Source organism: Triturus cristatus, chromosome 9 (assembly GCF_964204655.1).
Source record: "Triturus cristatus chromosome 9, aTriCri1.1, whole genome shotgun sequence".
Lineage (NCBI taxonomy): Eukaryota > Metazoa > Chordata > Amphibia > Caudata > Salamandridae > Triturus > Triturus cristatus.
In genome coordinates this window covers 444788994-444812424 of record NC_140592.1, presented here as the reverse complement: position 1 = coordinate 444812424, position 23431 = coordinate 444788994, and the positions used below count along the sequence as shown (strand labels likewise).

The 23431-nt window shown below is 42.1% G+C and overlaps 1 protein-coding gene across 8 annotated transcripts in view; it reads left to right on the top strand.

Annotated features, from left to right (window-relative positions):
* Positions 1–23189, top strand: part of LOC146798110 (cytochrome P450 2F3-like) — a 585105-nt gene extending 561916 nt beyond the window's left edge. For all 8 annotated transcript variants that reach the window (XM_085625327.1, XM_085625332.1, XM_085625334.1 and 5 more), the window contains one exon: positions 16508–23189. In XM_085625327.1, the coding sequence (XP_085481453.1) occupies positions 16508–16689 (182 nt within the window). In that variant the 3' untranslated portion in view covers positions 16690–23189. The remainder of the gene's footprint in view (positions 1–16507) is intronic.
* The last annotated feature ends 242 nt before the right edge of the window (positions 23190–23431 follow it).

Here is a 23431-nt window from a genome sequence, read left to right as displayed (position 1 = left end):
TCGCCGGGATGTCATTTTGCTTGCTCGCGGTCGCCAACTTGACGTTGAGGACCGCGAGCGAGCAAAAAATGACCGCAGCACTACGCAACACTACGCTACGCGTGTTCGCACTGTGCTACGTGCAGTTCGCGTAGTGCGAAGTAGCGCGAACTTCGCAAACTACGCGAGCGTAGTGTAGTGCTTCGCCGAGGCTTACTTTCAAACATCCAGGTAATGCGGACGATACAGGGTCCAAGGTAGCAGAAGAGTATGCTACTCGACTTCGACTTAAACCATGTCTTTGTGTTGAAACAGAGTGCACAACTTTCTCTTTCACAACAAAATAGTGCAAATTCTTTGGTGCAATCTGGCATACCTAGAGCAGGAGCTTCACACATGCAATTTCGTAGGATCACAAATGCTTCCAAGCTTTCATCATTCCATTCTACTGGGTCCTTTGCCCATTTCTTGGTCATTTGTATTAAGAGTTTGGCTAACAACGAAAAACCTGCAATCCATTGCCTACAGTACCCCACCAGTCCACCACTCCAAGGACCATCCTAATCTCTCTTTGGGACTGTGGTAACTGCATTTGTTTTATTATCTCTATTCTTTCGGGGGTCACTTTCCTCACTCCTTGTTCTATTTCGTGTCCTAAATATCTGACTCCAGTTCCACAAAATTGTAGTTTCTCTGGTGACACTTTGTGTCCACCGACACCCAAATGATTTAATAGGGCAATCAAATCAGTAACACAATCATCTCGTGACTTTGATGCGACGAGTAAGTCGTCGATATATTGAACTAAAACTGATTTTCTAGGCATCACTAAAGTTTCTAAACACCTTTTCGAAATTTGATTGAATATTGAAGGACTTTCTGTGTACCCCTGAGGAACTCGATTCCAGACTAAGATATGGTCCTCAAACTTAAATGAAAAGAGATACTGGCTGTCGGGGTGTAAAGGAATGGAGAAAAAGGCTTGGCATGAATCAATTACAGTAAACCATCCTGCCTTCCATGGTATCTGATACAGAATTACTGCTGGATTGGGCACCACAGGGCAACAGGGCACTACAATTTTATTGATTTTTTGTAAATCTTGGACTATTATGTATTTCCCGCTAGGTTTCTTAATGCCAATTATAGGCGAATTACAAGGACTGCTCATGATTTCCTTCAAAATGCCTTGTTTAATCATACAATCAATTTCTGCTGCAACACCAGCCTTAACTTCAGGACTCATTTTGTACTGTTGAGTATTTGGATAAACTGCACCTTCCTTCACAGTCACTTTCACTGGGTCTACATTTGCCCTCAACCCTACTTCTTTTCCTGTAAAATCCCACACTTCTGGGTTCACTGTCGTTTTTAATTAATCAGGTAAATCATCTTTTGTCATTAATGAATACATCTTGTCTACCTTTGTGCCTTGTTTTTCTAACATTATTTTATAGACCCCGTCTTAATCAGGGGTCTGAAATGTAACACCATCCGGTGTGCAAAATATTGCGCAATTCATTTTACACAATAAATCTCTCCCTAGCAAATTTACAGGACTGGAATCACACAGCACAAACTTGTGCATTTCCCTAAAGTTGCCAATTCGCACCTCCATTGGTTCTGTAACTGGGGTTCTGATCTGTTTATTTGTAACGTCCACTACTTGGATGGCTTCTCTCGAGAGGGGTAGGTTTGGGATGATTGCTGTTCTCACAGTAGAACGGGTAGCACCAGTGTCCAACAAAAAGGTAATATCCTTTCCTTCAACTTTACCATCAATATATGGACCTGACTGATCTACTGGTAAGGATGCATCAAGTACGCACTCCTCCTTCTCCCCCCTCAGGCACCGCCATTGTTCATCTCCGGAAAGATAACTATTCTGCAAAAGAAACTGTGAAGTTACAGAATATTTCTTACCACTTTCTCCTGGAAATCCGGTATCCGCACTGTATTTTGCTCTGTTCACAAAATTTGGCATAAGGGTGGCAACTGACTCTGTGGATTTACAACCAGCTGCGGTTGACTCAATATCACTTCATTCTGCGTCTGTGGATTTAAATTTTGATTTGGGCCATTATTAATCTGAATATTTTTATACTCGTTTTTCCAATGTCCCAATTTTCTGCACCCATGACAAGGAATTTTTTTCTTTGCTTCCTCCATATTCATTCGTCCTCTTTGTTTTCCCCCATTACTATCATTCTGACCCTGCCCTCTCACATGATCATCTGTCTGATTATTTAATTTAAGCTCTTGATGTTCTGCCAATTTCACTTGTGCCCACATCACTTTTTCCTCCAGCCTTTTACGTCTATTTTCTATATCGTCCCCACAATACTTGGCGTATTTTAAGATTTCATCAATAGGTTTTGCTGGCCAGCACAACATGTGCTGCTGAATCATCTGGGAGATTTCTGGCCTTAAACCTGACACAAAACGATATACAAAATGACCCATGCCTTTGTCTCCAATATTCTCAAAACCGCTATACTGCTTGAACACCTGTAATAGACGCTCATAATAAGCATGTACAGTCTCATTTATTTCTTGTGTTGTTCTATCTATTTTTACCCAATCTGTTTCTTTCGGTGGGATTTTCCCTTTCAAGATAGTGATCACTTGGTGATACTTCTTCATTACCTCTTCTGAAGGAGCACCTATTTTCTCATCTCTTGGGTACTCTTCACTAAGCCAATCAACTGTGATTTTACATTCTGTCCATAAATCAACAGGCACCACTATGTCAAATAGACCATCCAAATCTTTCAACAAAACCTTTGAAACCTTCACAAACCTTTCAACCTGTCGGTACCATTCAATGGGTTTTTCTCTTAACTTCGGTAAATCATTATTAAATGACAAAATATTTTGTTGAGTCCATGGAACAGGTACATATCCCCTTCCTGTTACTTGTCTCATAGGACACAATCTTTCTGCCTTTCCGGATTCTTTCAATATAAATTCAGATGTCAATCGGTTAGTCTGTGCTTCTTCCTTTTACCTCATCCACCTAGTTTTCCACTTGTCCAGATCTCCCCATTTTTGTAATATGGTAATTAATTCCTTAATCTGTCAGTTCCTTCCAGACACATTCATGTTTTCCAAATCTTTATCAGAAAATTCTGCTCTATATGGCTTCTGTAGTACTTTAGATCTCCCTATTTCAATCCACATTTCAGAAGCAAGATCTGTCAATTTCTCATGAAATGTCTTTGCATTTCTAGTGATGCTTCTACAAATAAGCAATAATTCTTCTTCATTGTAAGCATTTAATCTGTCTTATCCCACATTTCCAGCTATCATTTCTTCCAATTCCACTTTCAATTAGTAAATGTCTAAAATCTTTATTGGTTGTTTCGGCTTATCAATTCCTTGTGCCCATCTTTCTAATTCTTCTGTGGATACGATTGTGGCACTCTTAAATCCTGTAGATGTTTCTAAGTGTATTTCTTTTGAACAACTAGGTGCAACTCTTCTCGGGGTTTCATTTATCTGTCCTCTTATCGGTAAATCCATTAAGGAAATGACCGAATCACATTCACTGGCTTGATCATCAATTAGTATTTTTTCTTTTCTAGGTTCGATTGGGGGAGTTGTCATATCTGGTGGTTTGGGACAGTTCACTTTAGCCCCATATAATGGAACAACTGGACCTATAGTCACTGGTATAGTCAGTGCTTCAGGATGTGTATTCAATTGGGTTATTTTCTGTATCAGTACTTCCCTATTTGTATTCATTGCTTCTCTTTCCTTTTCCTGAAGTACCCTTCTATTCATTGGGTCATATATAATCTGTGGAACCAAAGGTGTTCCCAAAACAGGGGCGCTTGGAGTAATTCTATTAATTCCTTCCTGATATGGCGGTAGGTTTTTCGTTAAAATATCTTCCATAAACTCATCTTCTGATTCCCTACAACCTGTCTTTGTTAAATGCTTAGTTTTTCCTGTGCACTTGCCTCCTGACTGTTCTTCAGCTATTAATACAGGATACAGTCACTCAGTAACCATTGCTTGTCTCCATTGTTTCATCTGACTCTCTCGCGATTCGCGCATCTGTCTATGGAAAAATCCTCCATAACTTCTGCTGCTTCTTGATCTATCCCGCTCAAATGCCTCAGTTTCCCATTCTTCCAATGCCTCATATTACGATAATCTAGGTCTGGGCTCTAATTCATTCATCCGCATTCTCAAATTATGAAGGATTCTCCCATTAAACGTACCATTTTCAGGAAACGCTAACACTCCATCACTCTTGGTATACTCTATTCAATTTTCTAACCACACACAGGTATGGGAGCCTCTCTCCATCATCATAAATGATGCGGGTGTCTTTGGGGGTAGAATAAGAATTCCTTCTCTAGTCTTAATGGGTTTATCTTTCTTAAAGTAAGTAACTTTTAATTTTCTGCATAACTGACATCTTTCTCTTTTCCCCGTACATTTTTGGTGAAGATCTTTTTATATATTCGTCTCTGGCAAATCCTAAATATCTCCTGTCTGGGCGATTCCCTATTAGTGTTGGATCGTATTTCCACATACAGACTCCACTATCCAATACTATTACAGCTTCTATTTTAATAACCAATTAGATCCTTCCTCACACTCGAGGTTTGACCAATCCCAGAGTGGCTTCTATTCTTTTGACCAATCAAACTCGGGCTCATGCTATTCGTCTAGCCAGTACTAGCGCTGCATTTCTGTGACGTCAGTATCACTCCTTACTACTGACCCCTCCTTTAGAATTTCGCGTCAGTCACACGCCCACTGTTTCAACCAATCCCAGCGCGGCCCTCTGTGACATCAGTGCCACTCCAGCAACTGACCCCTCCTTCACAAGGTAACACCCAAAAATTATTTTCTTACAATTTTCTTAAAATCTTCATTAATAACAACATTAAAAAAACATATGCTACTCCGTTTGTTCCACTAAAACCAAAGGATAGTTGTTTTCTTTTACTACGAGTAAAACCTTCCACTTACTCTTCACATACTGCGAGTAAAACCCTTCCATTTGCCCTTCACTCAAGCTCCGATGAACCTGTGACTCCTTCAGCATTACCCTTTCTATGTAATATAGCACCAAAGTTTCACCAGCGAACTCTTTTGCTATCAATCACTCTTACTTGCAGACGAGAATAGTCCCTAATTTAACACTGCCAGCCCTGCATAACTTTTCAGTGCCATTCCAACAGACGAGAAACCTCACTGCAGTGTAGCTTCCATTTACCACCCGCTTTTCATTTCCCGGTAATTTTCAGACAACATAAAACAACGACAAACAGGTTTTAAAACATAAATCAATAATCAATAATCACCAAACTAGCCAATAAAAAACCATAGCTCTGCTACAGAAAACTGATCCAGCGGGTTACCAACCTCAGGTACTCAACTACCATACACTCACCTGGGCCCATAAACTCACACACATTCCCATAGGCTAGTAAATCCCGCTGCGGGGTCAATTTTATGATTACTCTAGATTAGTTAACTGCTAATTTAACTAATCTTTCACTGATCAAAAAGTTCTTTGCTCTGGTCAATGGACCTTTTAGTTGGAACTAGTTGATGGTGAAATGACATAGATCTATCATTTCTTTCTGGTTTGAAACTAATCACAGACTCGGGAAAGTTTAAAATGTTTATCTGGTTATTTTCATGAGAGCAAATTCATAAACAGTAAGAACTCCGTTTATCCATGGAAAAAAGACAAATTACTCAATTAGGTCATTCTTCTATTCAAACATTATTACCAACAATGACAGTACCTGGAGAGGAGAGGAAAAAGAGAGAGCAGTACAATGACATACTACACAGAAATATATTTACCAAAAATAGTGTGGAAACCAACCTCTGGCCAAGGAGCTGGGAAGGTGCCCTGAGACACATCAGGTGACAATGCTTCAGGACAGGTTACCGGACAGGTTAGGTGACCTCTTCTAGATACGATGCCTGCGTCGTACCCCTCTCTGACACTATCTTCCTCCTCAATTCTTCTGCGATCTTCTAATTCTTTGCCTAATTTCCCTCCTCGATTCTTCTGCGATCTTCTTCTAATTCTGATTAAGTTTAGGATCTAGGTTCTGCAATTCGATTCTTCTTCAGCATTTGTTCAGCTCTTGGACAGCATCCCGATCTCTCAGCATCTCAGCAATACGAGCATATCTAACTAACTAAACTACCTCAATTATACTTTCCTAATGGTATGTACCACCCCTAAAGGTTTCAAATTTATGAAACTCCTAATTCTGATTGGACGAGTAAGGGAGGATGATCATCACACCATGCTAAGTTTTAATAATGTTCCCTATATCGTTATTTAGTGTTCCAGCCCCTTAATTTATTTTCCCAAGCTTCATTTCCCACCCGCATTTCACATCTTTATCAATAAAAAGAATACATATAACAGTTGTCTTGTTGATCCTGCAGGATGTCCTTCACTTTCCCAGGACATGTTGCGAACGCGGCCTTGGACGGGATCCAAGCACAACCTCATGGCTTCTGGCTGGTTGTTACTGTGGCTGCGTGAGGAGTCACGTGTAGTATAGACTTTTGCATTGCTCAAAGCCCCAAATACGAACTAATAAAGAGGTCAAAAAGAAAGATGTTAAAATCAAAATGAAATAATTTGACTGTATACCACCTATCTCTACTCTAATCTCATTCACTTATAATAGGTCTCCCTGCATTAGCATTTAGTAAACAGCATGTTTTAGTTTCGGCCAGGCAGATGCTTAGCATGTGAGTTTCCAAGTGGCCATTTTAGAAGCAAGTGCACAGAAGCAGAAAATTCCCTCCAACCAAAGACTCGTCATACTGCGAAGATGCAGTTGACGCATGCGCAAAACAGTTTCCCGCGTTAGCAGCCATTTCAAGTTTCACTCGAGTTACTTGTTAGTAAAACAGATATGCAAGCATCATTCTATCTAGAATATGGAATGTGGTGTATGTTAGTTTAGACACAACTTAATTAATACAGTGTTACACGTTTTATGAGGGAATCGCATCCGAGCAAGTCTCTTTTATACGAGTCCTTGCTCCATCAGTATCCCCTGCCAAATTTAGAGATGACTGCCAGTCAAGCGGACATCTCTTGCATTTACAGGAATCGCTGTCATGGCCGTTCCTGTATAGCATTGAAAGTTTGAAGGACTGTCCTTCAACATGACGGAGCCATATGTCAAGTTTTTAATTTTTTATATTTTCAAAAAGAAAATCCCAAACGATATTTTCTTTTTGAAAATAAAATAAATATTTTGAAGTTTTCACTGCTCATTACCACAGAGTTTTACCTGGTGGTGATGGACAGTGAAAACTGGCGGCCATGTGTTTGCCTACTCTAGGGTGGGTGAACACACCGTCAAACCACCAATGACCCTTACTCAGTCGGTCCGCTAAAGGTGTATGTGAATGGTGGAGACGGTGTAGTCTCCACTGTCTACATACTGAATTTCCACCTCACTCTAAATAAGGCAGGCAAAACTCTGCTTTGTGGGGAGGGTACTCTATTGCCATTGGGACAGAGTACGCTCGATGCCAAAGTTCAAATGAGGTTCTTAATATTTCCCTTTTAGACACTCCTATTAGTGGTTTTGTTGTGACTTGTTCCAGGCTTAATTTTAAGTGTGCCCGCACTGTGTGTGGTTGCAGAATATAATTCCAAATGGTGCTTCACTTCAAAAGTTTCTACTACTGCTTCGAGAGACTGCTGTTTTGCTTTTTCCCACTAGGGACCTCATTTACGGGGTTTGACGCAAGGAAGCGCCGCAAGGAATCGCTGCGCTGCCCTGCATCAAAAGAAAAGGGCAGGAATGCACAATATTTATAAGATACGGCGCATTCATGTCCTTTCCCCCTGCCCTGGCACACAATGGGCTGCACTGCGCAAATGCAGGCACCCTTACGCCATGGTGCAAATGTATCTGCGTTGTAGGGTTGATTGTTTTTGTGCAGGAAGTAACACCTTCCTGCACAAAAACAATCACAAGAGGTGTTTTCCTGTTATTATGTGTGATGCAGAATGCAGGACACATAGAAAGAGAAAACAACTAGGAGAAATAAGGATATTTCTCCTTGTTGCGCCTCCCTAATGCCACCCCTGGGGTGGCATTAGAATCTGACGCATTCCCAGGTTTACGATTACTTGTAAATCCAGGAGTGCTTCAGATTACATGGGTGTTACAAGGAAACACCCACAGCATCATCCATGGAACACTCTTTTCACACTGTGTTCTTCATGAAAGGGGTACATATTTACAAGGCAATGAAAAGCCACATAAAGTGTCTACATGGCCCTGACAATATGCGGCACATTATGCCACCGGAGCATTGAAAAGTGCCGCTCCAGTGGCACAATAGACCCACTAAGGGCTAATAAATGAGGCCCTAAGTCCCTAAACATTCACCAATCCATCCAACCACATTGAAGATTCATTCATCTATCTATGGACTCACTCACCCATTCATCCCTACAGGCATTTATCCATGTATCCAGCCACCAGTGCTTCATCTCACCCACTCATTAATTCACTTTCCTATTCAATGACCCACTCAGTTCAATTACCTGATACTCTCATTAACTCATCCAGACAACTGCACACACATTTGTCAATCAATGAAAAAGCGCTTTCAATTCCAACGAAAAGCAGACTGTTGGCTTTGTCAAACCTTGCATGTATTTATCTGCAACTGCTCCATACAATCCAGTGAACAAAAGGCAACGTTCAAAATAATTGAATGTCCTCAGCGAGGCTGCTATATTTTTCAGGTGTCTATGGAATGAGCGTGGTGTTTGTCGCAGGGAATATCCAGTGGCGTAGCTAGAGCTTGTGGCGCCCGGGGCTATCCCTCAGATTGCCCCCCCCCCGGCGGGAGGGCATGCACTTCAAAAAGGTCAGAGAAAAACGTAATATCGCCGCTAATAGTTAACTTGATCATGCAAGTTACATGCACATACATGACACGGTCCAAGGCTACACAGTTGAATACACCGGTGACTGGCAGTACAAAAGAGAACACACAGACGGCATGATCTATCTGGGGACTCAGAAAAACCTCATATGCCATCCATCAGAGAGCTGCGTGAACAATTACCTGGTAATCCCCTCAATACAATGCAAACATGCACACACATGACACTGTTCATGTAACCTTCATCTACAGCATTAAATGACCATACATCATGGTCCCACCATTAAAGCAGTGGGGACCTGCACGAACGTGATGTGCTCTGGGGACCCAAAACCAACTTAACAGTGTCGGAGCCTGTGATTCTTTATCTTTCAAAAACAGCAAATTAATTATTCACAGGGAATGACTCACTGTGTGCCCTTAAAACTAAACGCAGCATAATGGGGTCAGTCAGCTCCACCTTGCCAACACAGACGAGATACAAAGCCCACTCTGGTGGCCCAAAGGCAACAACCAGGGGTCTCTCCCTGTCATTACTTCCAAGCAGCACCAACCAACTCCCTGGGAATGAAAAGACGTGTGCTCTTGGTACCCAAAACCAGCTTGTAATAGTGCATCTCTCCTTCACAGCAGCCTCAGCACACACATGGTGCACAGCCTGCCTGGGGGCCCAAAGCTAAAATACAGGGCAGGGCGACACATTATGATCACAATCCTTAAACACAGTTGTGGGGGCCATGGGAACTTGTTCAACTCTATCCAAGACCCGGGACAAACTGTTCCGGCGCTGCGGCACTCCTTGAATATTCAGAAGAAACAAGAAATATTAAACCACAGTGATGTCGGCCAAGAATGGTCAATGTTTCGAAATAAAGAAATGCACAGGGCAAATAAATAGATACAAGACAAAGACGACATCAAGCATGTTAAGTGTGATTGTCAGCTGCTAAAATTTAAGTGAAATACATCTAGATTAAAGGAAGTAGATGTACATAGGTGAGTCTTGAGCATTCCAGGTAGGCTGCATTATGCTAAACTTACATGAGATGCTGTTAGGTGTGTCTATTTAAATATATTGCCAAACTAATACCACACATACATTATGGCTAAATTAAAGAAGACAATAACAATAAAACTGAAAATTAAGGGATGTAAAGCCAGGGAATCGAACCCTGGATGTACATGAGATAATCATGGAGATTATGGGATGCGCTGTATTGTGCTATACTACTGTGCCCCCCTGTTATATGTGCCCATTAAAATCTATTACCAACATAAGTTAAAATAATTTGAGTAAGCTACATCTGAATTATACATTAGAGAAGAAAATTGTGCAATCTACATGACTTATATGGGGGTACTGCCAAAGAGATTCAACCCTTGATGTGCATGGACAAGTCACAGATGATACACAGTAAGAAGAGTTCTACTGTACATTGTTGTTTTGAGTAGTTCCAACGTCAGTTGGTAAAGAGCAGCCTCAAAGTGCATAGCTGCCAAGCTTTCAGATTGCTGGGTGTGATATTTTCATAATTTTATTGCAATTATGAGTCCGCCGCCGCAGACATTTGCACCAGTTTTAGTCTTCTTAGAGTTTCTCATTGCTCAAATGGGTGTAATTACTGATATATATATATATGTTTCCCTCGTCTTCATTGCTTGAGTTTTTCTCGCAAAGAAGTGTCACTCATAGTCATTGAAATGTCACTCACAATTACAATTGAATTATGAAAATGTCACACATAGCAATTTGAAACCTTGGGAGCTATGCTCATAATCGTTGAAATGTCAATCATAATTACACTGAAGTTATGAGAAAATGTCACACATCTGAAACCTTGGCAGCTATGCTGCCACTCTGCCACTTACTAAATATCCCCTTACCCCACTCAGCCTCCAGCAGCACTCCACAGTGGTGGCAGGCAGAGCCAGGGTCTCTATGGCAGGGGTTGGTTCACGTCTGGGGACGGAGGACACGAAAGAACCTGGGAGGGCAATGCACAGCAAGACACACTTGAGGGGACCTCATGGAAGAGGACGTGATGCAGGAAGAAAAAAGAACGTGCAATAACATGGTCAGGCTTGTGTCAGAGAGCAGCGGTAGGTAATGAAGGAGTAGAGGAAGGCAAATTGGTAGAGGTACTGTAGATGCACATACTTAGGGGGGCGACCAACAGGTGAGACAGGAAGAGAATGAGGAGGGCCAGTGTGAGCGAGAGAGGCCAGGGAGTGATGAAGAGAATGTGGAGTGTGTGAGGGAGAGAGGCCAGGGAGTGATAAAGAGAATGAGGAGGGTTTCCAGAAAACGGCATTAGCCGCTTGGGCAACCGGAGAGAGGTCTTCATTTTCCTAATGGGCTGGAAGTGCAGCCAATGGTGGGAAGCTGAGAGCCGCCTGTCCTGTGGGCTGAGCGTGTAACCTACCCCCAAGTCTACCCAGGGCACAGGAAGGGAGCCACTGCCGAGAGAGACACGGGCTGGGAGGCAGTGCCAGGGCAGGGCTGCTCTGTGGAGTGCAATGCTGTCAGCTTCAGACATCCATTTTTTGAATGTAAATGGTCGAGGATCAACTAAGCCCCTGGGTCCAAGCTGTTACATTCTTCCTCAATGTGGAGTGGGATTTTAATGTGTGTAATGGGTCTTAATTTTGGAAGTACTGCTCAGATGCTGGAACCACAAGATTTGTCTGTTAACATTATTATACACCCAGTCATTGATCGCTTATGGAATGCTTTCTGAAGCCCCATGCCTCTTCTCTGTGGTGAGCCTTTCAGCTTCAAACCGTTTAGAGCTGTGCTCACCCATTCTTTGAACGTAAAGGGTTGAGGATCTTTAACACTGTGTGGCCATTCAACCCTAACCATACATATCACTATCCCCATCGCACATAAATGTTCATTGTAAAATACTAGCATGCATCGTAGCCAGCAGGATAAACCCACTGAGGCTCAGTCGGATGCCTCCAGATGAGGCAGCTTAAAAACAGTCACCACCACAGAGCAATGCCACACAACAAACATGCACACATATTTTTGCCACACATCAGGATTTTTTTTTTGGGTGGGCCAAGGGTGCATTTGGGTGGGCCACTGCGGGCTCGATTTGTCGCATATATGTCTGGGCAGGCCTGCTTCAGGGCCCTCCTTTATCTCTTCTTAGTCTTATAAGGACCAGTAAAACTCACTCTTTTCCAAATCTCTTTCTAAATATTATCACTCACAAAAAGTGTTTTTTCCATGTAATGTTCCTTTGATGGGAAGAGGATGTTTCTGAGGTGGGAGTATCAGGCAAGTGATACTACTCAGGCTCCATCTGTTTGAGCCTTCATGGAGGATCCCTCTTCATTACTACCTCCAGCTGACCCCGGACTCGGCAACGCTCTCCCTTACAGGCTTGATTATCCACTACTCCTCTCTCCAGTGCACCTTATCTCACAGCTGACCTTGGGCCCCAGCCCCATATCAGGCACTATCGGGCTCCACTTTGCTTTTTCCCGGTAAAAACATTAGTAAAATCACCTTCAAACTTAAAACATTGAATATAGCAGTAAATATAATTAGCAGCACTTTAAAGTATGTTCCACAGTAGCCCTTATGACCCGACTGCTAATTAAATAAACAAAAACAGAAAGGCCATGACAGGGCCGGCTTTAGCGCTGTTGCGGAAGTCTTTTTTGGCGCCACACTAATAACCTCTTTCTCCGTAAATACCTTTACTACCACCTTCCAAGAGTGCCCCTCGTCCCTCCATGGCCCCCCTAGTGACCTCCTCCTCAGATTCCCTCACTGCCTCATGCCACAAGTGCCCCTCATCTCCCCATAGCCCCTCCCCCTCATGACCTCCTCCTTGGACTCCCTCACTGCCACCATCCACCAGTGCCCCTTATCTCTCTGCAGCCTCTCCCCCCTCATGACCTCCTCCTCAGACTCCCTCACTACCACCCTCCACCAGTGCTCCTCATCTCACCCTAGCTCCCCCTCCACACCATGACCTCTTCCACGGATTCCCTCACTGTCACCCAGGGCACAAATCCTAAAAAAAGAAGTGGGGGGACGCTGACGTCACAACAGGAAGTAAAGTCACGAAAGTGGCTTGCACCATCAGACTCATTGCCTCCCCTCGCTCACCCCTTAGATGCCATTGCATCAGAGAAGCCAGCGCGTGAGCAGCGTTCTGAATGAGCTCCAATCTCGCCCCAGAGAGGCCAAAGAGTAAATGTGTGGCTCCATTTGCTCCAGTAATCGAGCTCCCGTTAAAATAAGTGAGGGGACACCGTCCACCCGCCTGGTACCCCGACTCGAGCCCTGCAGTCACCCTCCACCAGTGCCCCTCATCGCTCCACAGCCCCTCCAACTACCTCCTCCTCAGATTCCCTCACTGCCACCCTCCACCAATGCCCCTCATCGCTCCGTAGCCCCTCTCTCATATGCATTTGTTGTTTAGTGCTACTCATATCAGTGTAGTGTAGTGTGTCAGCACTTTACACCACAAACACATTATACAGAGACAATCATACAAGTATGTAAATCAGTCTACAGGGAATGTCACATAAGCCAATGAGGATTACAAGGTGTAGGAATCACATGTCATCCATACTGGTGGGCAGTATATTTTGAGAGGGTTTGGTTTGGGGAAACACAACCTTAGGATTTAAAAGAGTATTCCATGGGGGTCAGCTTTACTGATAAAAATGTATCTCTGCTCAAACATACTCATTTTAGCAACATTAGAATGATGAAAGACTGAGGAAGCTCTAACTATATCACAAAACAAAAAAAACTATACCATTCATGTTTGTATGCAGCTCTTTGATGACAGTTCATTGGTCACTGTCCTATGTTAGGATTGTAACTTCTGAACTGCAAGTAACACAAGGATCTCTGTGACAAAGGCAGTAACCCACTGAGCTATCCACATAAAATACAGTTCATCTGCACTTAAAAACTACCAACAGACAAACGATTGCTCTCCAGCAGGATCATTAATCACCAGCGTTATCTGGGCATTCTGAATTGCGTTGGCATATTGTGTCCTGCATCGGCCATGAGAAGGATAAAAACTGTTTAAATGAAGCGCACACGAAGTATGTGTCCTGCTGGGCCTGCACATATTTTTTAAAGAAAAAAAATAGTAACACATTCTCTTACCTACTAGTCGAACTTTGTGTCACAGCCTGATGTGATAAGCAGCTGCAGGGGTCAGGAAAGGGGAATAGGAATAAACAAACTTATTTTCTCCGACTCCGACCTGTGCTGCACAGAATTGGGTCCTCACGAGAGTGCGTAGTGGTGAAGCGCGTGACGCGTCACCACTACGTTCTCATCGCGAGGCCCTGGAGCAGGCTGGGATGGGACGGACCAATATGAAGTCTTGGCTCTAGTCTTGCCGAACCGGAACCGACCGACGTCATGATGGCAAGACAGCACTGCAGCAGGCGCTGACGCACTGGCGCACAAGTAGGTCTGCTGGTCAGGTGCGCGCAGTGCGCAGCGCGCTCACTGCGCTGCTTGAAGTTTAACTTTTTAACTGGGCCGCCGGCCGCACGCGTCGTTGCGGCCGCGGCGGACTTTATAATTTATTTAGTGACAGTCAAGTCTGTCCCTAAATAAATTATAAAGGCCGCCGCAGCCGCAACGGGCCACCAGTGCTGAGCGGCCGCCCTAAAAATAGTGCCGCCTGGGGCAGTCCGCCCCCACCGGCCCCCCCTAGCTACGCGGCTGGGAATATCTCACTCTTCTGCAAACGATTTTTGCATATAAACCAACTTGAAATAATGAAACGGACACATGGCTGTGGTTTACTCCATCAAATAAGTCGCTGCTCATTAGTCCCTTTAACTTGCTGGAATTTCAATCTATAATAACTGTCTGTGTATCAAGAAGCCAATTAATGCTCAATTCCGTGTCTTATTTTATAATCCAGAAGCCTGTTTCAGTTAAACAAAACATCCTTTGCTCGATGCCGCCGTTGATTTTTTATTTGATAATCTCATATCACTACCTTCACGTCTATTTCGACACTGTCTCTACTGCTGCTGACCATTTCCTGAGGATCAGCGGGCATATTTGCATGGGCATTGCACCACCAGAGCGTCACTTTTTGTGATGCTCCAGTGGTGCTGTGCCCTGCTCCATATTTACAAGGCAGTGCTGCGCCACTTTGCCTGCCAACGCCACCTTGCAAATATAGTCCTCCTCGATGCAGTTTTCTGCGGCAAAGGAGAATACAATGGCTGTTGCTGTGGGCGTTCCCAAGCAACACCCATTGATTTTTCACACTGTTCCATATTTACAAGGATCTGCAAATGTGAGGCAGCGGCACAAACTTACGCCTCCCCAGGGGAGGCATGAGTGGCACACAAGGAGAAATACTTTTATTTCTCCTATTTTTTGCTCTTTCTATGTGTGCTGCATTCTGAAGCACACATTGAAGGAGCAAAATGCCATTGATGATTGTTTTTGTGCAGGAAGATTTCCCTTCCTGCACAACAACAATCATCCTTGCTAAGCAGGTACGCTTGCACCATGCTAGGCTCCTTTTTTTGCACTGGTGCAGAGTGAGTACAGGGATATGCCATATGGTTGTAAATACAATACATTCCTGCATGTAGAAAATTACGCAGCACGGTGCAGCAAAATTGATAGCGGCATCGTGCTGCATCATTTTCTTTGTGAATATGCTCCCAGGTGTTTTAGGCTAATTAGTAACCCTGGGTGTAGTGGGCGTAGTGGGGCTACGTGGAGCATCGCGTAGTGTGGCCAAATCTACGCACACTCACGCGCTCCACGTAGCCCCACTACGCGCCGCCCGCCCGCCCTTTTTTAAAAATAATTTAAAGTATTTTAAAAGTAAGAGAAAATTCCTTACCTGCGGTGCAGCGTCCCGGGGCTCCCTCTTCCTGGTTCATGGCAACTTCTTCTCACAAATGCGCATGCGTGGACGCCCACGCATGCGCATTTCTCGCTAGAAATGCGCATGCACGGGCGTCCGTGCATGCGCATTTGTGAGAAGAAGTTGCCGTGAACCAGGAAGAGGGAGCCCCGAGACGCCGCACTGCAGGTAAGGCATTTTACTTACTTTAAAATACTTTAAATTATTTTAAAATGAGGGTGGGCGGGAGGCGGGAGGCGGGTGGCGGGCAGCTCTGCTCCGCCGTGGTGTGTGCGTAGCGCTGCCTGCTACGCCTACTTCGTGAACCGCGAAGCAGGCAGCACTACGTACACTTCGTGGGCGGAGCGGAGCACTATGCCCACCATTACTAATTAGTTAAATGGAAGCAAAACAAGACTACAATGACCAGAATGCATGAGGCTATCACACAAACAATCTGACTGGAAATAGTGTGCATAATGCCAAAAGGAGGTGGTCAACCTAACTAGAGATCAATACTTCTTTCTTACTTACTTTTTCTTTACGCCACCCTTAGCTTTATGCTGAATTAACTACGCTGGTTAGATTCACCATAAGCACTAAAGCTTGTGCCACAATACTCATTGAACACAAATGTTCAGTATCTCTAAAATGCCACATACCAAGTCACACATCTCTCTTTTGGGCAGTCTTCTGCTACATCACTGAATAAAATGTGAATTGTTTTTCTTTTCCTGTTTACTTAGGGAAGCGAATCTGCCCAGGAGAGAGTCTGGCCAACATGGAGCTATTTCTGTATTTCACCACCCTCCTGCAGAACTTCACCTTCAAGCCCCTGATGCCCCCAGAGGAAATTAACCTCCAACCAGTAGGCAGCGGACTCGGAAATGTGCCAATCTCTTACAAGTGCCACATCGTTCCTCGTTGATGAAGACGTGCCTCCGCTTTCAAATCTTTAATCAAGATACTGTTTTTTCTGTCTGTCATTGATTTGCTCCACTTACATGGAGCAGTATGCAGTAGAGGTTGATCTCAGAGAAGCTAGGTAATAGCCAAAGCCATATAGATTTGAATGTTTTGCTAGTCTGTGCCAGTGATGATATATTTTCTTGACACGATCGCAAAAAAACGCAGAGTTAGTATGGCAAAGAATAAACTTTCTGTTAGTTTTCTGATTAAGGAGTGCATTTCTAGTTATAAATGCATCCCAAGTGCAGAGTTAGGCTGCTTGATAAAATTGCAGGCTAAGATAACCAGTTTACAGGCACCTCAGATAGTGGTGGTGTCTTCAGGTTGTCCATTAGTTATCAATACTCAACCTGGCATGAAATAAACTCATTATATCATGTCATGACGAAGGTTCCACCTGAGAGAGTACAGGGCTGAATACCTTGAAACAGTCAGATTAGGTAACAACAATGTGGGATATCACGCTCAAGTACATGAACAAAAAAAGTGTAAACACAGGAACTTAAATAGATCAACATATGTTGATGTAGACCCTGAATGATATTAGTGTGAACTCTCCTGGATCACTCAGTCCAGCTCTGTAGGGATTGTTTTTATTTGGGACAGAAAAGCTGCCTACATCATACTATTGTTTATTATTCTGAAGGGTACACTTGTTAACATTTAGGACTTAAACCTCTTTTAGAAACCGTGCATGATATAAACCTCAGGAGGGACTGGGGTGACCCCTTCACGTCTAGTCATTACTGACAATGTCTAGTCCAGAACCTATCACCAACAAATCCTTTATTTCAGGTGTGTTTGTCCAATTAGATTAATAGAAGCACAAGAACACTAGCAGACCCAGAATGCACTAGGCTATCACTCATCACTCTAGGACTAGAAACAGTGGGGGAGATTTATGTTAGATTTGCGCCACTTTTACGGCGCAGTTGCGTCACTTTTGTGACGCAGTGGCGGCGTAAACCATGCGCCACGTTGCGCCCTATTTACTTCGTGACGCATCTATGGAGATACGTCACCGTGTAAAGCCCTGCGCCACATGAAACCTGCGTCAGGTTTCATGTGGGCGTTTCCACGCAGGGGGGGCGTTCCGTCACAGGAACGCCCCTGAAAAGTGACTCAGTGAAATCTATAAGATTTCACTGAGTCACTTTCCCAACGCTGATGTGTCAAAACCCTGTGCCTGCTTGAAGCAGGTGTAAGGCTTGACGCACCATGTTAGGTACGGGGTAGGTTGGCACAGTGCTAAAGTTGCGTCGCGCTTGCGACACAACTTCAGCACTGCGCCAACCTTACGCTGGCAGATACGTCACGCATCTGCTTGTCCTTGCGCCATGAAACACCGCATTGTAAATGTGACGCATCTGCGGTGGCGCAAGGGCAAACTTGCGTGACGCATTTTCCCTGGCGCATCAATGCTGATTTGCAGGGATGCGCCAGGGAACATAAATCTGCCCCAGTGTCCTTATTGAGCTGAAGGGAGGTGATCACCAAAGGAGGGAAATTGAAATGGATAGACGCCTGCACCATTGAAACCAATGATGGAGTAAACTACAAATATTCTGGTGCAGGAGTGCAATAAAATATATACAATTATCAAATACTTTGTAGTACTCAGCTCACAATATAATTCATAATGGTGCCTCCTATTCGGCCAACATTCTCTTGCACAAAACTGTGTGTGCATATGCTGGGATTATAATCGGTAGCAAAACAGTGCTTCAGTGTCGTAGTCGGTAGGAAAATTAGGGCACTAAATGCATGTCTTTATACGCAGTCCCTTACTTTATTTCCAATCTAGTTTTTCTTGTGTCAGTTCGGATCATATGTACATAAGCAGAGAATTCAAAAAATGGCTTGTCATCCCACACATTGACTGGTCGAGAAGATGAGGAGCTACAATGAGCCTAAGACAACCCTGAGTACCATTAAACTGTGGTCCCGGGTGGGGGGGGGGGGCTTGGTGGTCTCACACCGCTTTGGTCAGAAATTGATTTAAGACTCTACAATTCAATTTGGCATTCTTTTTCTGATCTGAAAAGATATCAAATGACTGGAGAACATTTCTGTTATATGAATTATCATCACTTAATTAGTAATAATGTGTTATTATAAACATGCACTACTTGCATCAACAGCCTGATCAGTAGATCCCTTCAGTCACTGTATTCCATTTCAGAAGGAGGTCACCCTTGAATATGCTGGACAGCTTTGTAAATGTCACCAATACTAATGGACAGTGGGTCTGCGTGTACTGATTGCCATTTAAGTGTGGTGGCTTCAAAATGCCATTTCTATGCCTACGATAAAATAATTCATAAACTACTAAATATTTCAAGATTTAAATTAGAGAGGGCATGAGTATGTGCACCTATCAGGGATAGCATGCTAATAGGATAATTACACTGATAGATAGATGGTATGGGTAATTGACTGTCAAGTGGAAGTCAAGTAATCATGAAGAGTTGGTAAGAGTTTTACTAAGAAGAAAGATAATGTGTATGATGCTAGGTTAAGGGTTTCAGAGGGTAAAGATTGTGGTATGAACAAAGTTATGTCATTACTAAAAAGCTTAAAATTCGGAAACCTCTAATGTGGAGCTGCACACTCGGCCAGGGAACCAGACAACAGCCGAATCTAAAAATTCCATAATGATTGTCCAAATTGATTTGCATTACAGGCACAATTCATCAATAACTCTAAAATGTGCCTGCTTAAGGCTAATTCCTTTTTTCACGACTTTCCAATTTCTTGATTAATTTGTACTTTAAGTATACATGTTAAGTTTACTACAAATTCCAGCCCACTCATTCTCTCTTTGTGCAACTAAATGCTCTTCATCTATAGAAAAGTTTTAAGTGATTTTCTTTTTTTGAGAGCTTCCTGCCAGACAATTTAGGAAGCACTCTGTCCAGACATTGCACCAATTAGCTGTGCAATTTGATGTTCTCAATTTGTTTGAGTAGGAGACAGAATAGGATAGTAAACCCAGTTTCATGCATAAGTGAGATATTAATACCCCACTAGCACTGCAACAAGTCTCTTTGAATAGTTGCTAAGCCATAATTGAATCTGTGTATAGAATCTTGCAGACAAAGAATGCCTTGAACGAAAATGGCTATTAACTATCGTGAATCAAAAAACGTGTTCTCCTGTAAAGAGGAATAATTTCATTGTGCTTAAGACTGGTGATGAAAGACCTATTATTTGGCTTTTTAGAAGGTGTTGACCATGGAAGCTACTAGGCACAAGGTTTTTTTGCTTTTTAACTATGGAAGGTTTTTGCTGCTGGAAGCTTCTGTTGAACTGAGGAGACTACATGATTACTATATACTGCTTCTTTGAAAATAAAATGCTGTTCATTTATTTAGGGTCTAAGTAAGTTCACAGTGTTTTCTTCATTAAATATATATATCGTAGTCTTGCACTCTCGTGCATAGGCAGAAATTACTTTTCTGTGTGTGTCTCATTCTTTTAAAAAAAGTGGGAAATATAATCCAAAGAATAAGAAAAGTAGGACATTATGAAGAAAGAAAGCAAGGGAAAAACGTTTACAGTTTCAAAGAGCTCAAGAATGTAATAGTCTCAAACTTAACCTATCTAACCTAAACCTTATACTTATTTTTTTATGAAAATCTGAGCTGAACTTCAAATTAAATTATTGAAATCAGAATCTTCTCTCTTTTCAAATTCAATTTCTTTGTCATTATGCTTCCCTTTACTGTTGACACCTCTGTTTCGTTATTCTTGATTACATAGCTAAAGCTCCATTTTACTTTCGAGCTCTATTTTGCTGCTCTTCCTCATGTCTCTCAAATTTCTTCTTTTGTCAGTCATCCAGTTATAACCTTTTGTTTATCATGCATTCAGCTCCCTAAAATATCATGAATTTGCATCTTCTTTACATTTTTATTTCATATATCCCATACATTAGATAAAATCATTTCAATACTATATATTGTGTGAATGTTGGATTTTTCTCCACCAAATGTATAATACAAACTCTTTCTTTTACCACCCAGTTTTGTGTTGAAGATGTTTTCTAATTTCCCTTTTCAGTTCAGCCTCTGTTTAGCTTTGAACTTTGCTGTAGATCATTCTTTTTAATATTGCCCCTTATTTCATTGTAATTCTGTATCTTTTCATACTGCATTCTGAAACATTATTGCACATGGCAGTCGCAATTAGAAGCACTACCACAGATTACTACATCCTACCCCGTGTTTGGATTATACACTTCACCAACCTATATTCAAAAGATATTGTTGCAGGATCATTAGTTCATACAGTATCTGGGTCTTATTCATCTATATCAACCTCTGTAAGTAATATCTCCCTTTTCTCATTTAATAAGTGCAAGAAAGGCAATAAAATTAGGAAAATCTCCAAGCTCAGATAAAGTCCTGGGGGATGTTTTTTGATCAGAGATGGAGGTATGGGGACCTTATATAAACCTGTTGTCATATAGAATAATGTCTGGAGGTAGTGGTCCTGAATGCTAGAAGGGGTTCTATATCTTTAAGAAAGGCATAGAGAAGTATCTGGGAATTATAGACGTATCAACTTATTAGATCATCCTCATAAAATATTTGCCAGATAGCTCCTAGATAAGCTTCTTGTATGGATGAGTAAAACACAGGCCTTATAGCCCTATGAAGCTGGTTTTAGGGAAAACCAGTTCCATTGATCAAGCCTCACAGTTCGCTCTCATCTGGAAGAATTTTAATCTAAAAAGGAGTCCCTCTATGTGGCATTCATTGACTTGAGGGCTGCATTTGAACTCATCCCTCAAAACAAATGTTGGTACACACTCAAGTCAATGGGTATTCCAGTGTGGTCATTAGACACTCAAATTATACTCCATGAACATAACTAAACACAGGTGTGCTGGGGCAGACAGGGAGAGGTAAGATCGAACAAGGGGTAAGGCAAGGGTGCTTCTTGGCTCAACCTTTTTTTCCTCCTATATTTTAATAAAATAAAGCCATTGATTTCTTATATAGCTGTGCTCACAATGCTCCCAAATTAGATGACAAGCCTGTTCCAGCTCTTTTATTTGGTGATGATACCCTTTTAATGTCAGACACCCCAATGGGCATCCAAATCCTGCTTAATAAATGTAGTGATTTTTGTGGCATGACAGGCAAGGAGATTAATATTTCAAAAACTAAATCTATGACTTTAAGACCACATAAGTCATTTGAGGGTTGAATGAGGCTGGAGGGGCAATTACTTGATAGGGTCAGCCAGTTTGATTACCTGGGGATTAAGGTGGATAATCTATTCTAGTAGAATGCCCAATTGGAGGAGAGTAGTGTATTATTGACTCGTAGGGCGTGAGCAGTCAGGAAAATGTAAAGCGCTACAAGCAGTAGATCTGTGTTGCCAGTTTTTGAAGTTTATAATGCCAAGGCCCAGTCTTATACAGTGTGGAAATTTGGGTAATGGTTTACCTAGCAGATCTGGCTCGAAGGGAAACCCACTTCTTAAGATCACTACTCCATTTATCAAAAAGTACTCCCTCCTTACCTCTTTACTTTGATCTTGGCCATAGAGTATAGGGGATGTAGCAGCCCTCAAAGCATTCATTTTCTGGGGTAGACTATGCTCTACACCAGAGCTATCCTCGTGAAGGCAAGGCCTTCAAGAGCTTTGGCGTTAGACAAGGCATTATCGTTGATGTGGCTGCTCCGTGTTAAGTTATGGTTAGGGGTTTTGTGGCTGGAAACTGGCACAAAATAGCATTTATTGCAAGAGCTAGAAAGGATATTGTAAAAGCTTCCTTCTGGAACCACCATTTGGAACAATGGCAATAATCCTTGAGAAGTTACAGTCTTACTGATGATTGTTTGGCTCTTAAATCTTTCCCCCGCTTAGAACACTACATGGAGGATACAACACTATGGCAGGCTAAATCCCTGTACATCAAGTTCAGATTTGGAGGTCTATTCACTAATAGTTTCACATCTAAATAGAAATATAGTTCTATCTCTCCTGTGCACTATTTGATCAGCAAAAATGTTAACAATAATAAAAAGAATTGCCCAGCTTTAAAGAATGCAGGAAGGAAGTGATAAGACATATCTGTTAAATATTGGTTTTTGGCACTTTCTCACTGCATCCAGAGTGTTTCATTATGATGTAAGCCCGGCTATTATCTTTGTTCTTAATACGTTTTTAGACACTGTATGGCTTCGTAGGAAGCAGCTAGGGGCCCTATTTTAACATTTTGATATTATGATTTTTAATGGATTTTAAAAATCGTGGAAGTCACCTAATTGATATTTTGTATATATAATGTCTTTATGTATATTAATTGTATGGTAAGCTTGTCTTGTGTTTTATGGGGTGTATCCCTGAAATAAACATATGATTGATTGATTGTATCTTTTCAGAATACATTTTAAAATCATTTTACAAAACCTAAAAAAGCAATAAAATATTTCTTAAATACTGTGTTATTTTAATGTCTTCCATTCATTTTTCATGTCGCATTTTTTTTGTAAAATGCAGATTGTAAAACCGTCTGTTTTGTTGTAGATTCCCAGAAACATTTATACAAAGAATATTTATTTGATTTAATTTTTTTTATATGTGGTTCCAAGTTAAGCTTGCTGAAGTTGACAAAAAAAGTTGTATAATGAAGTGCGACTTGATTTAAAGGAGAATGGTGCTTTGAAAAACGACATATGGCCAAT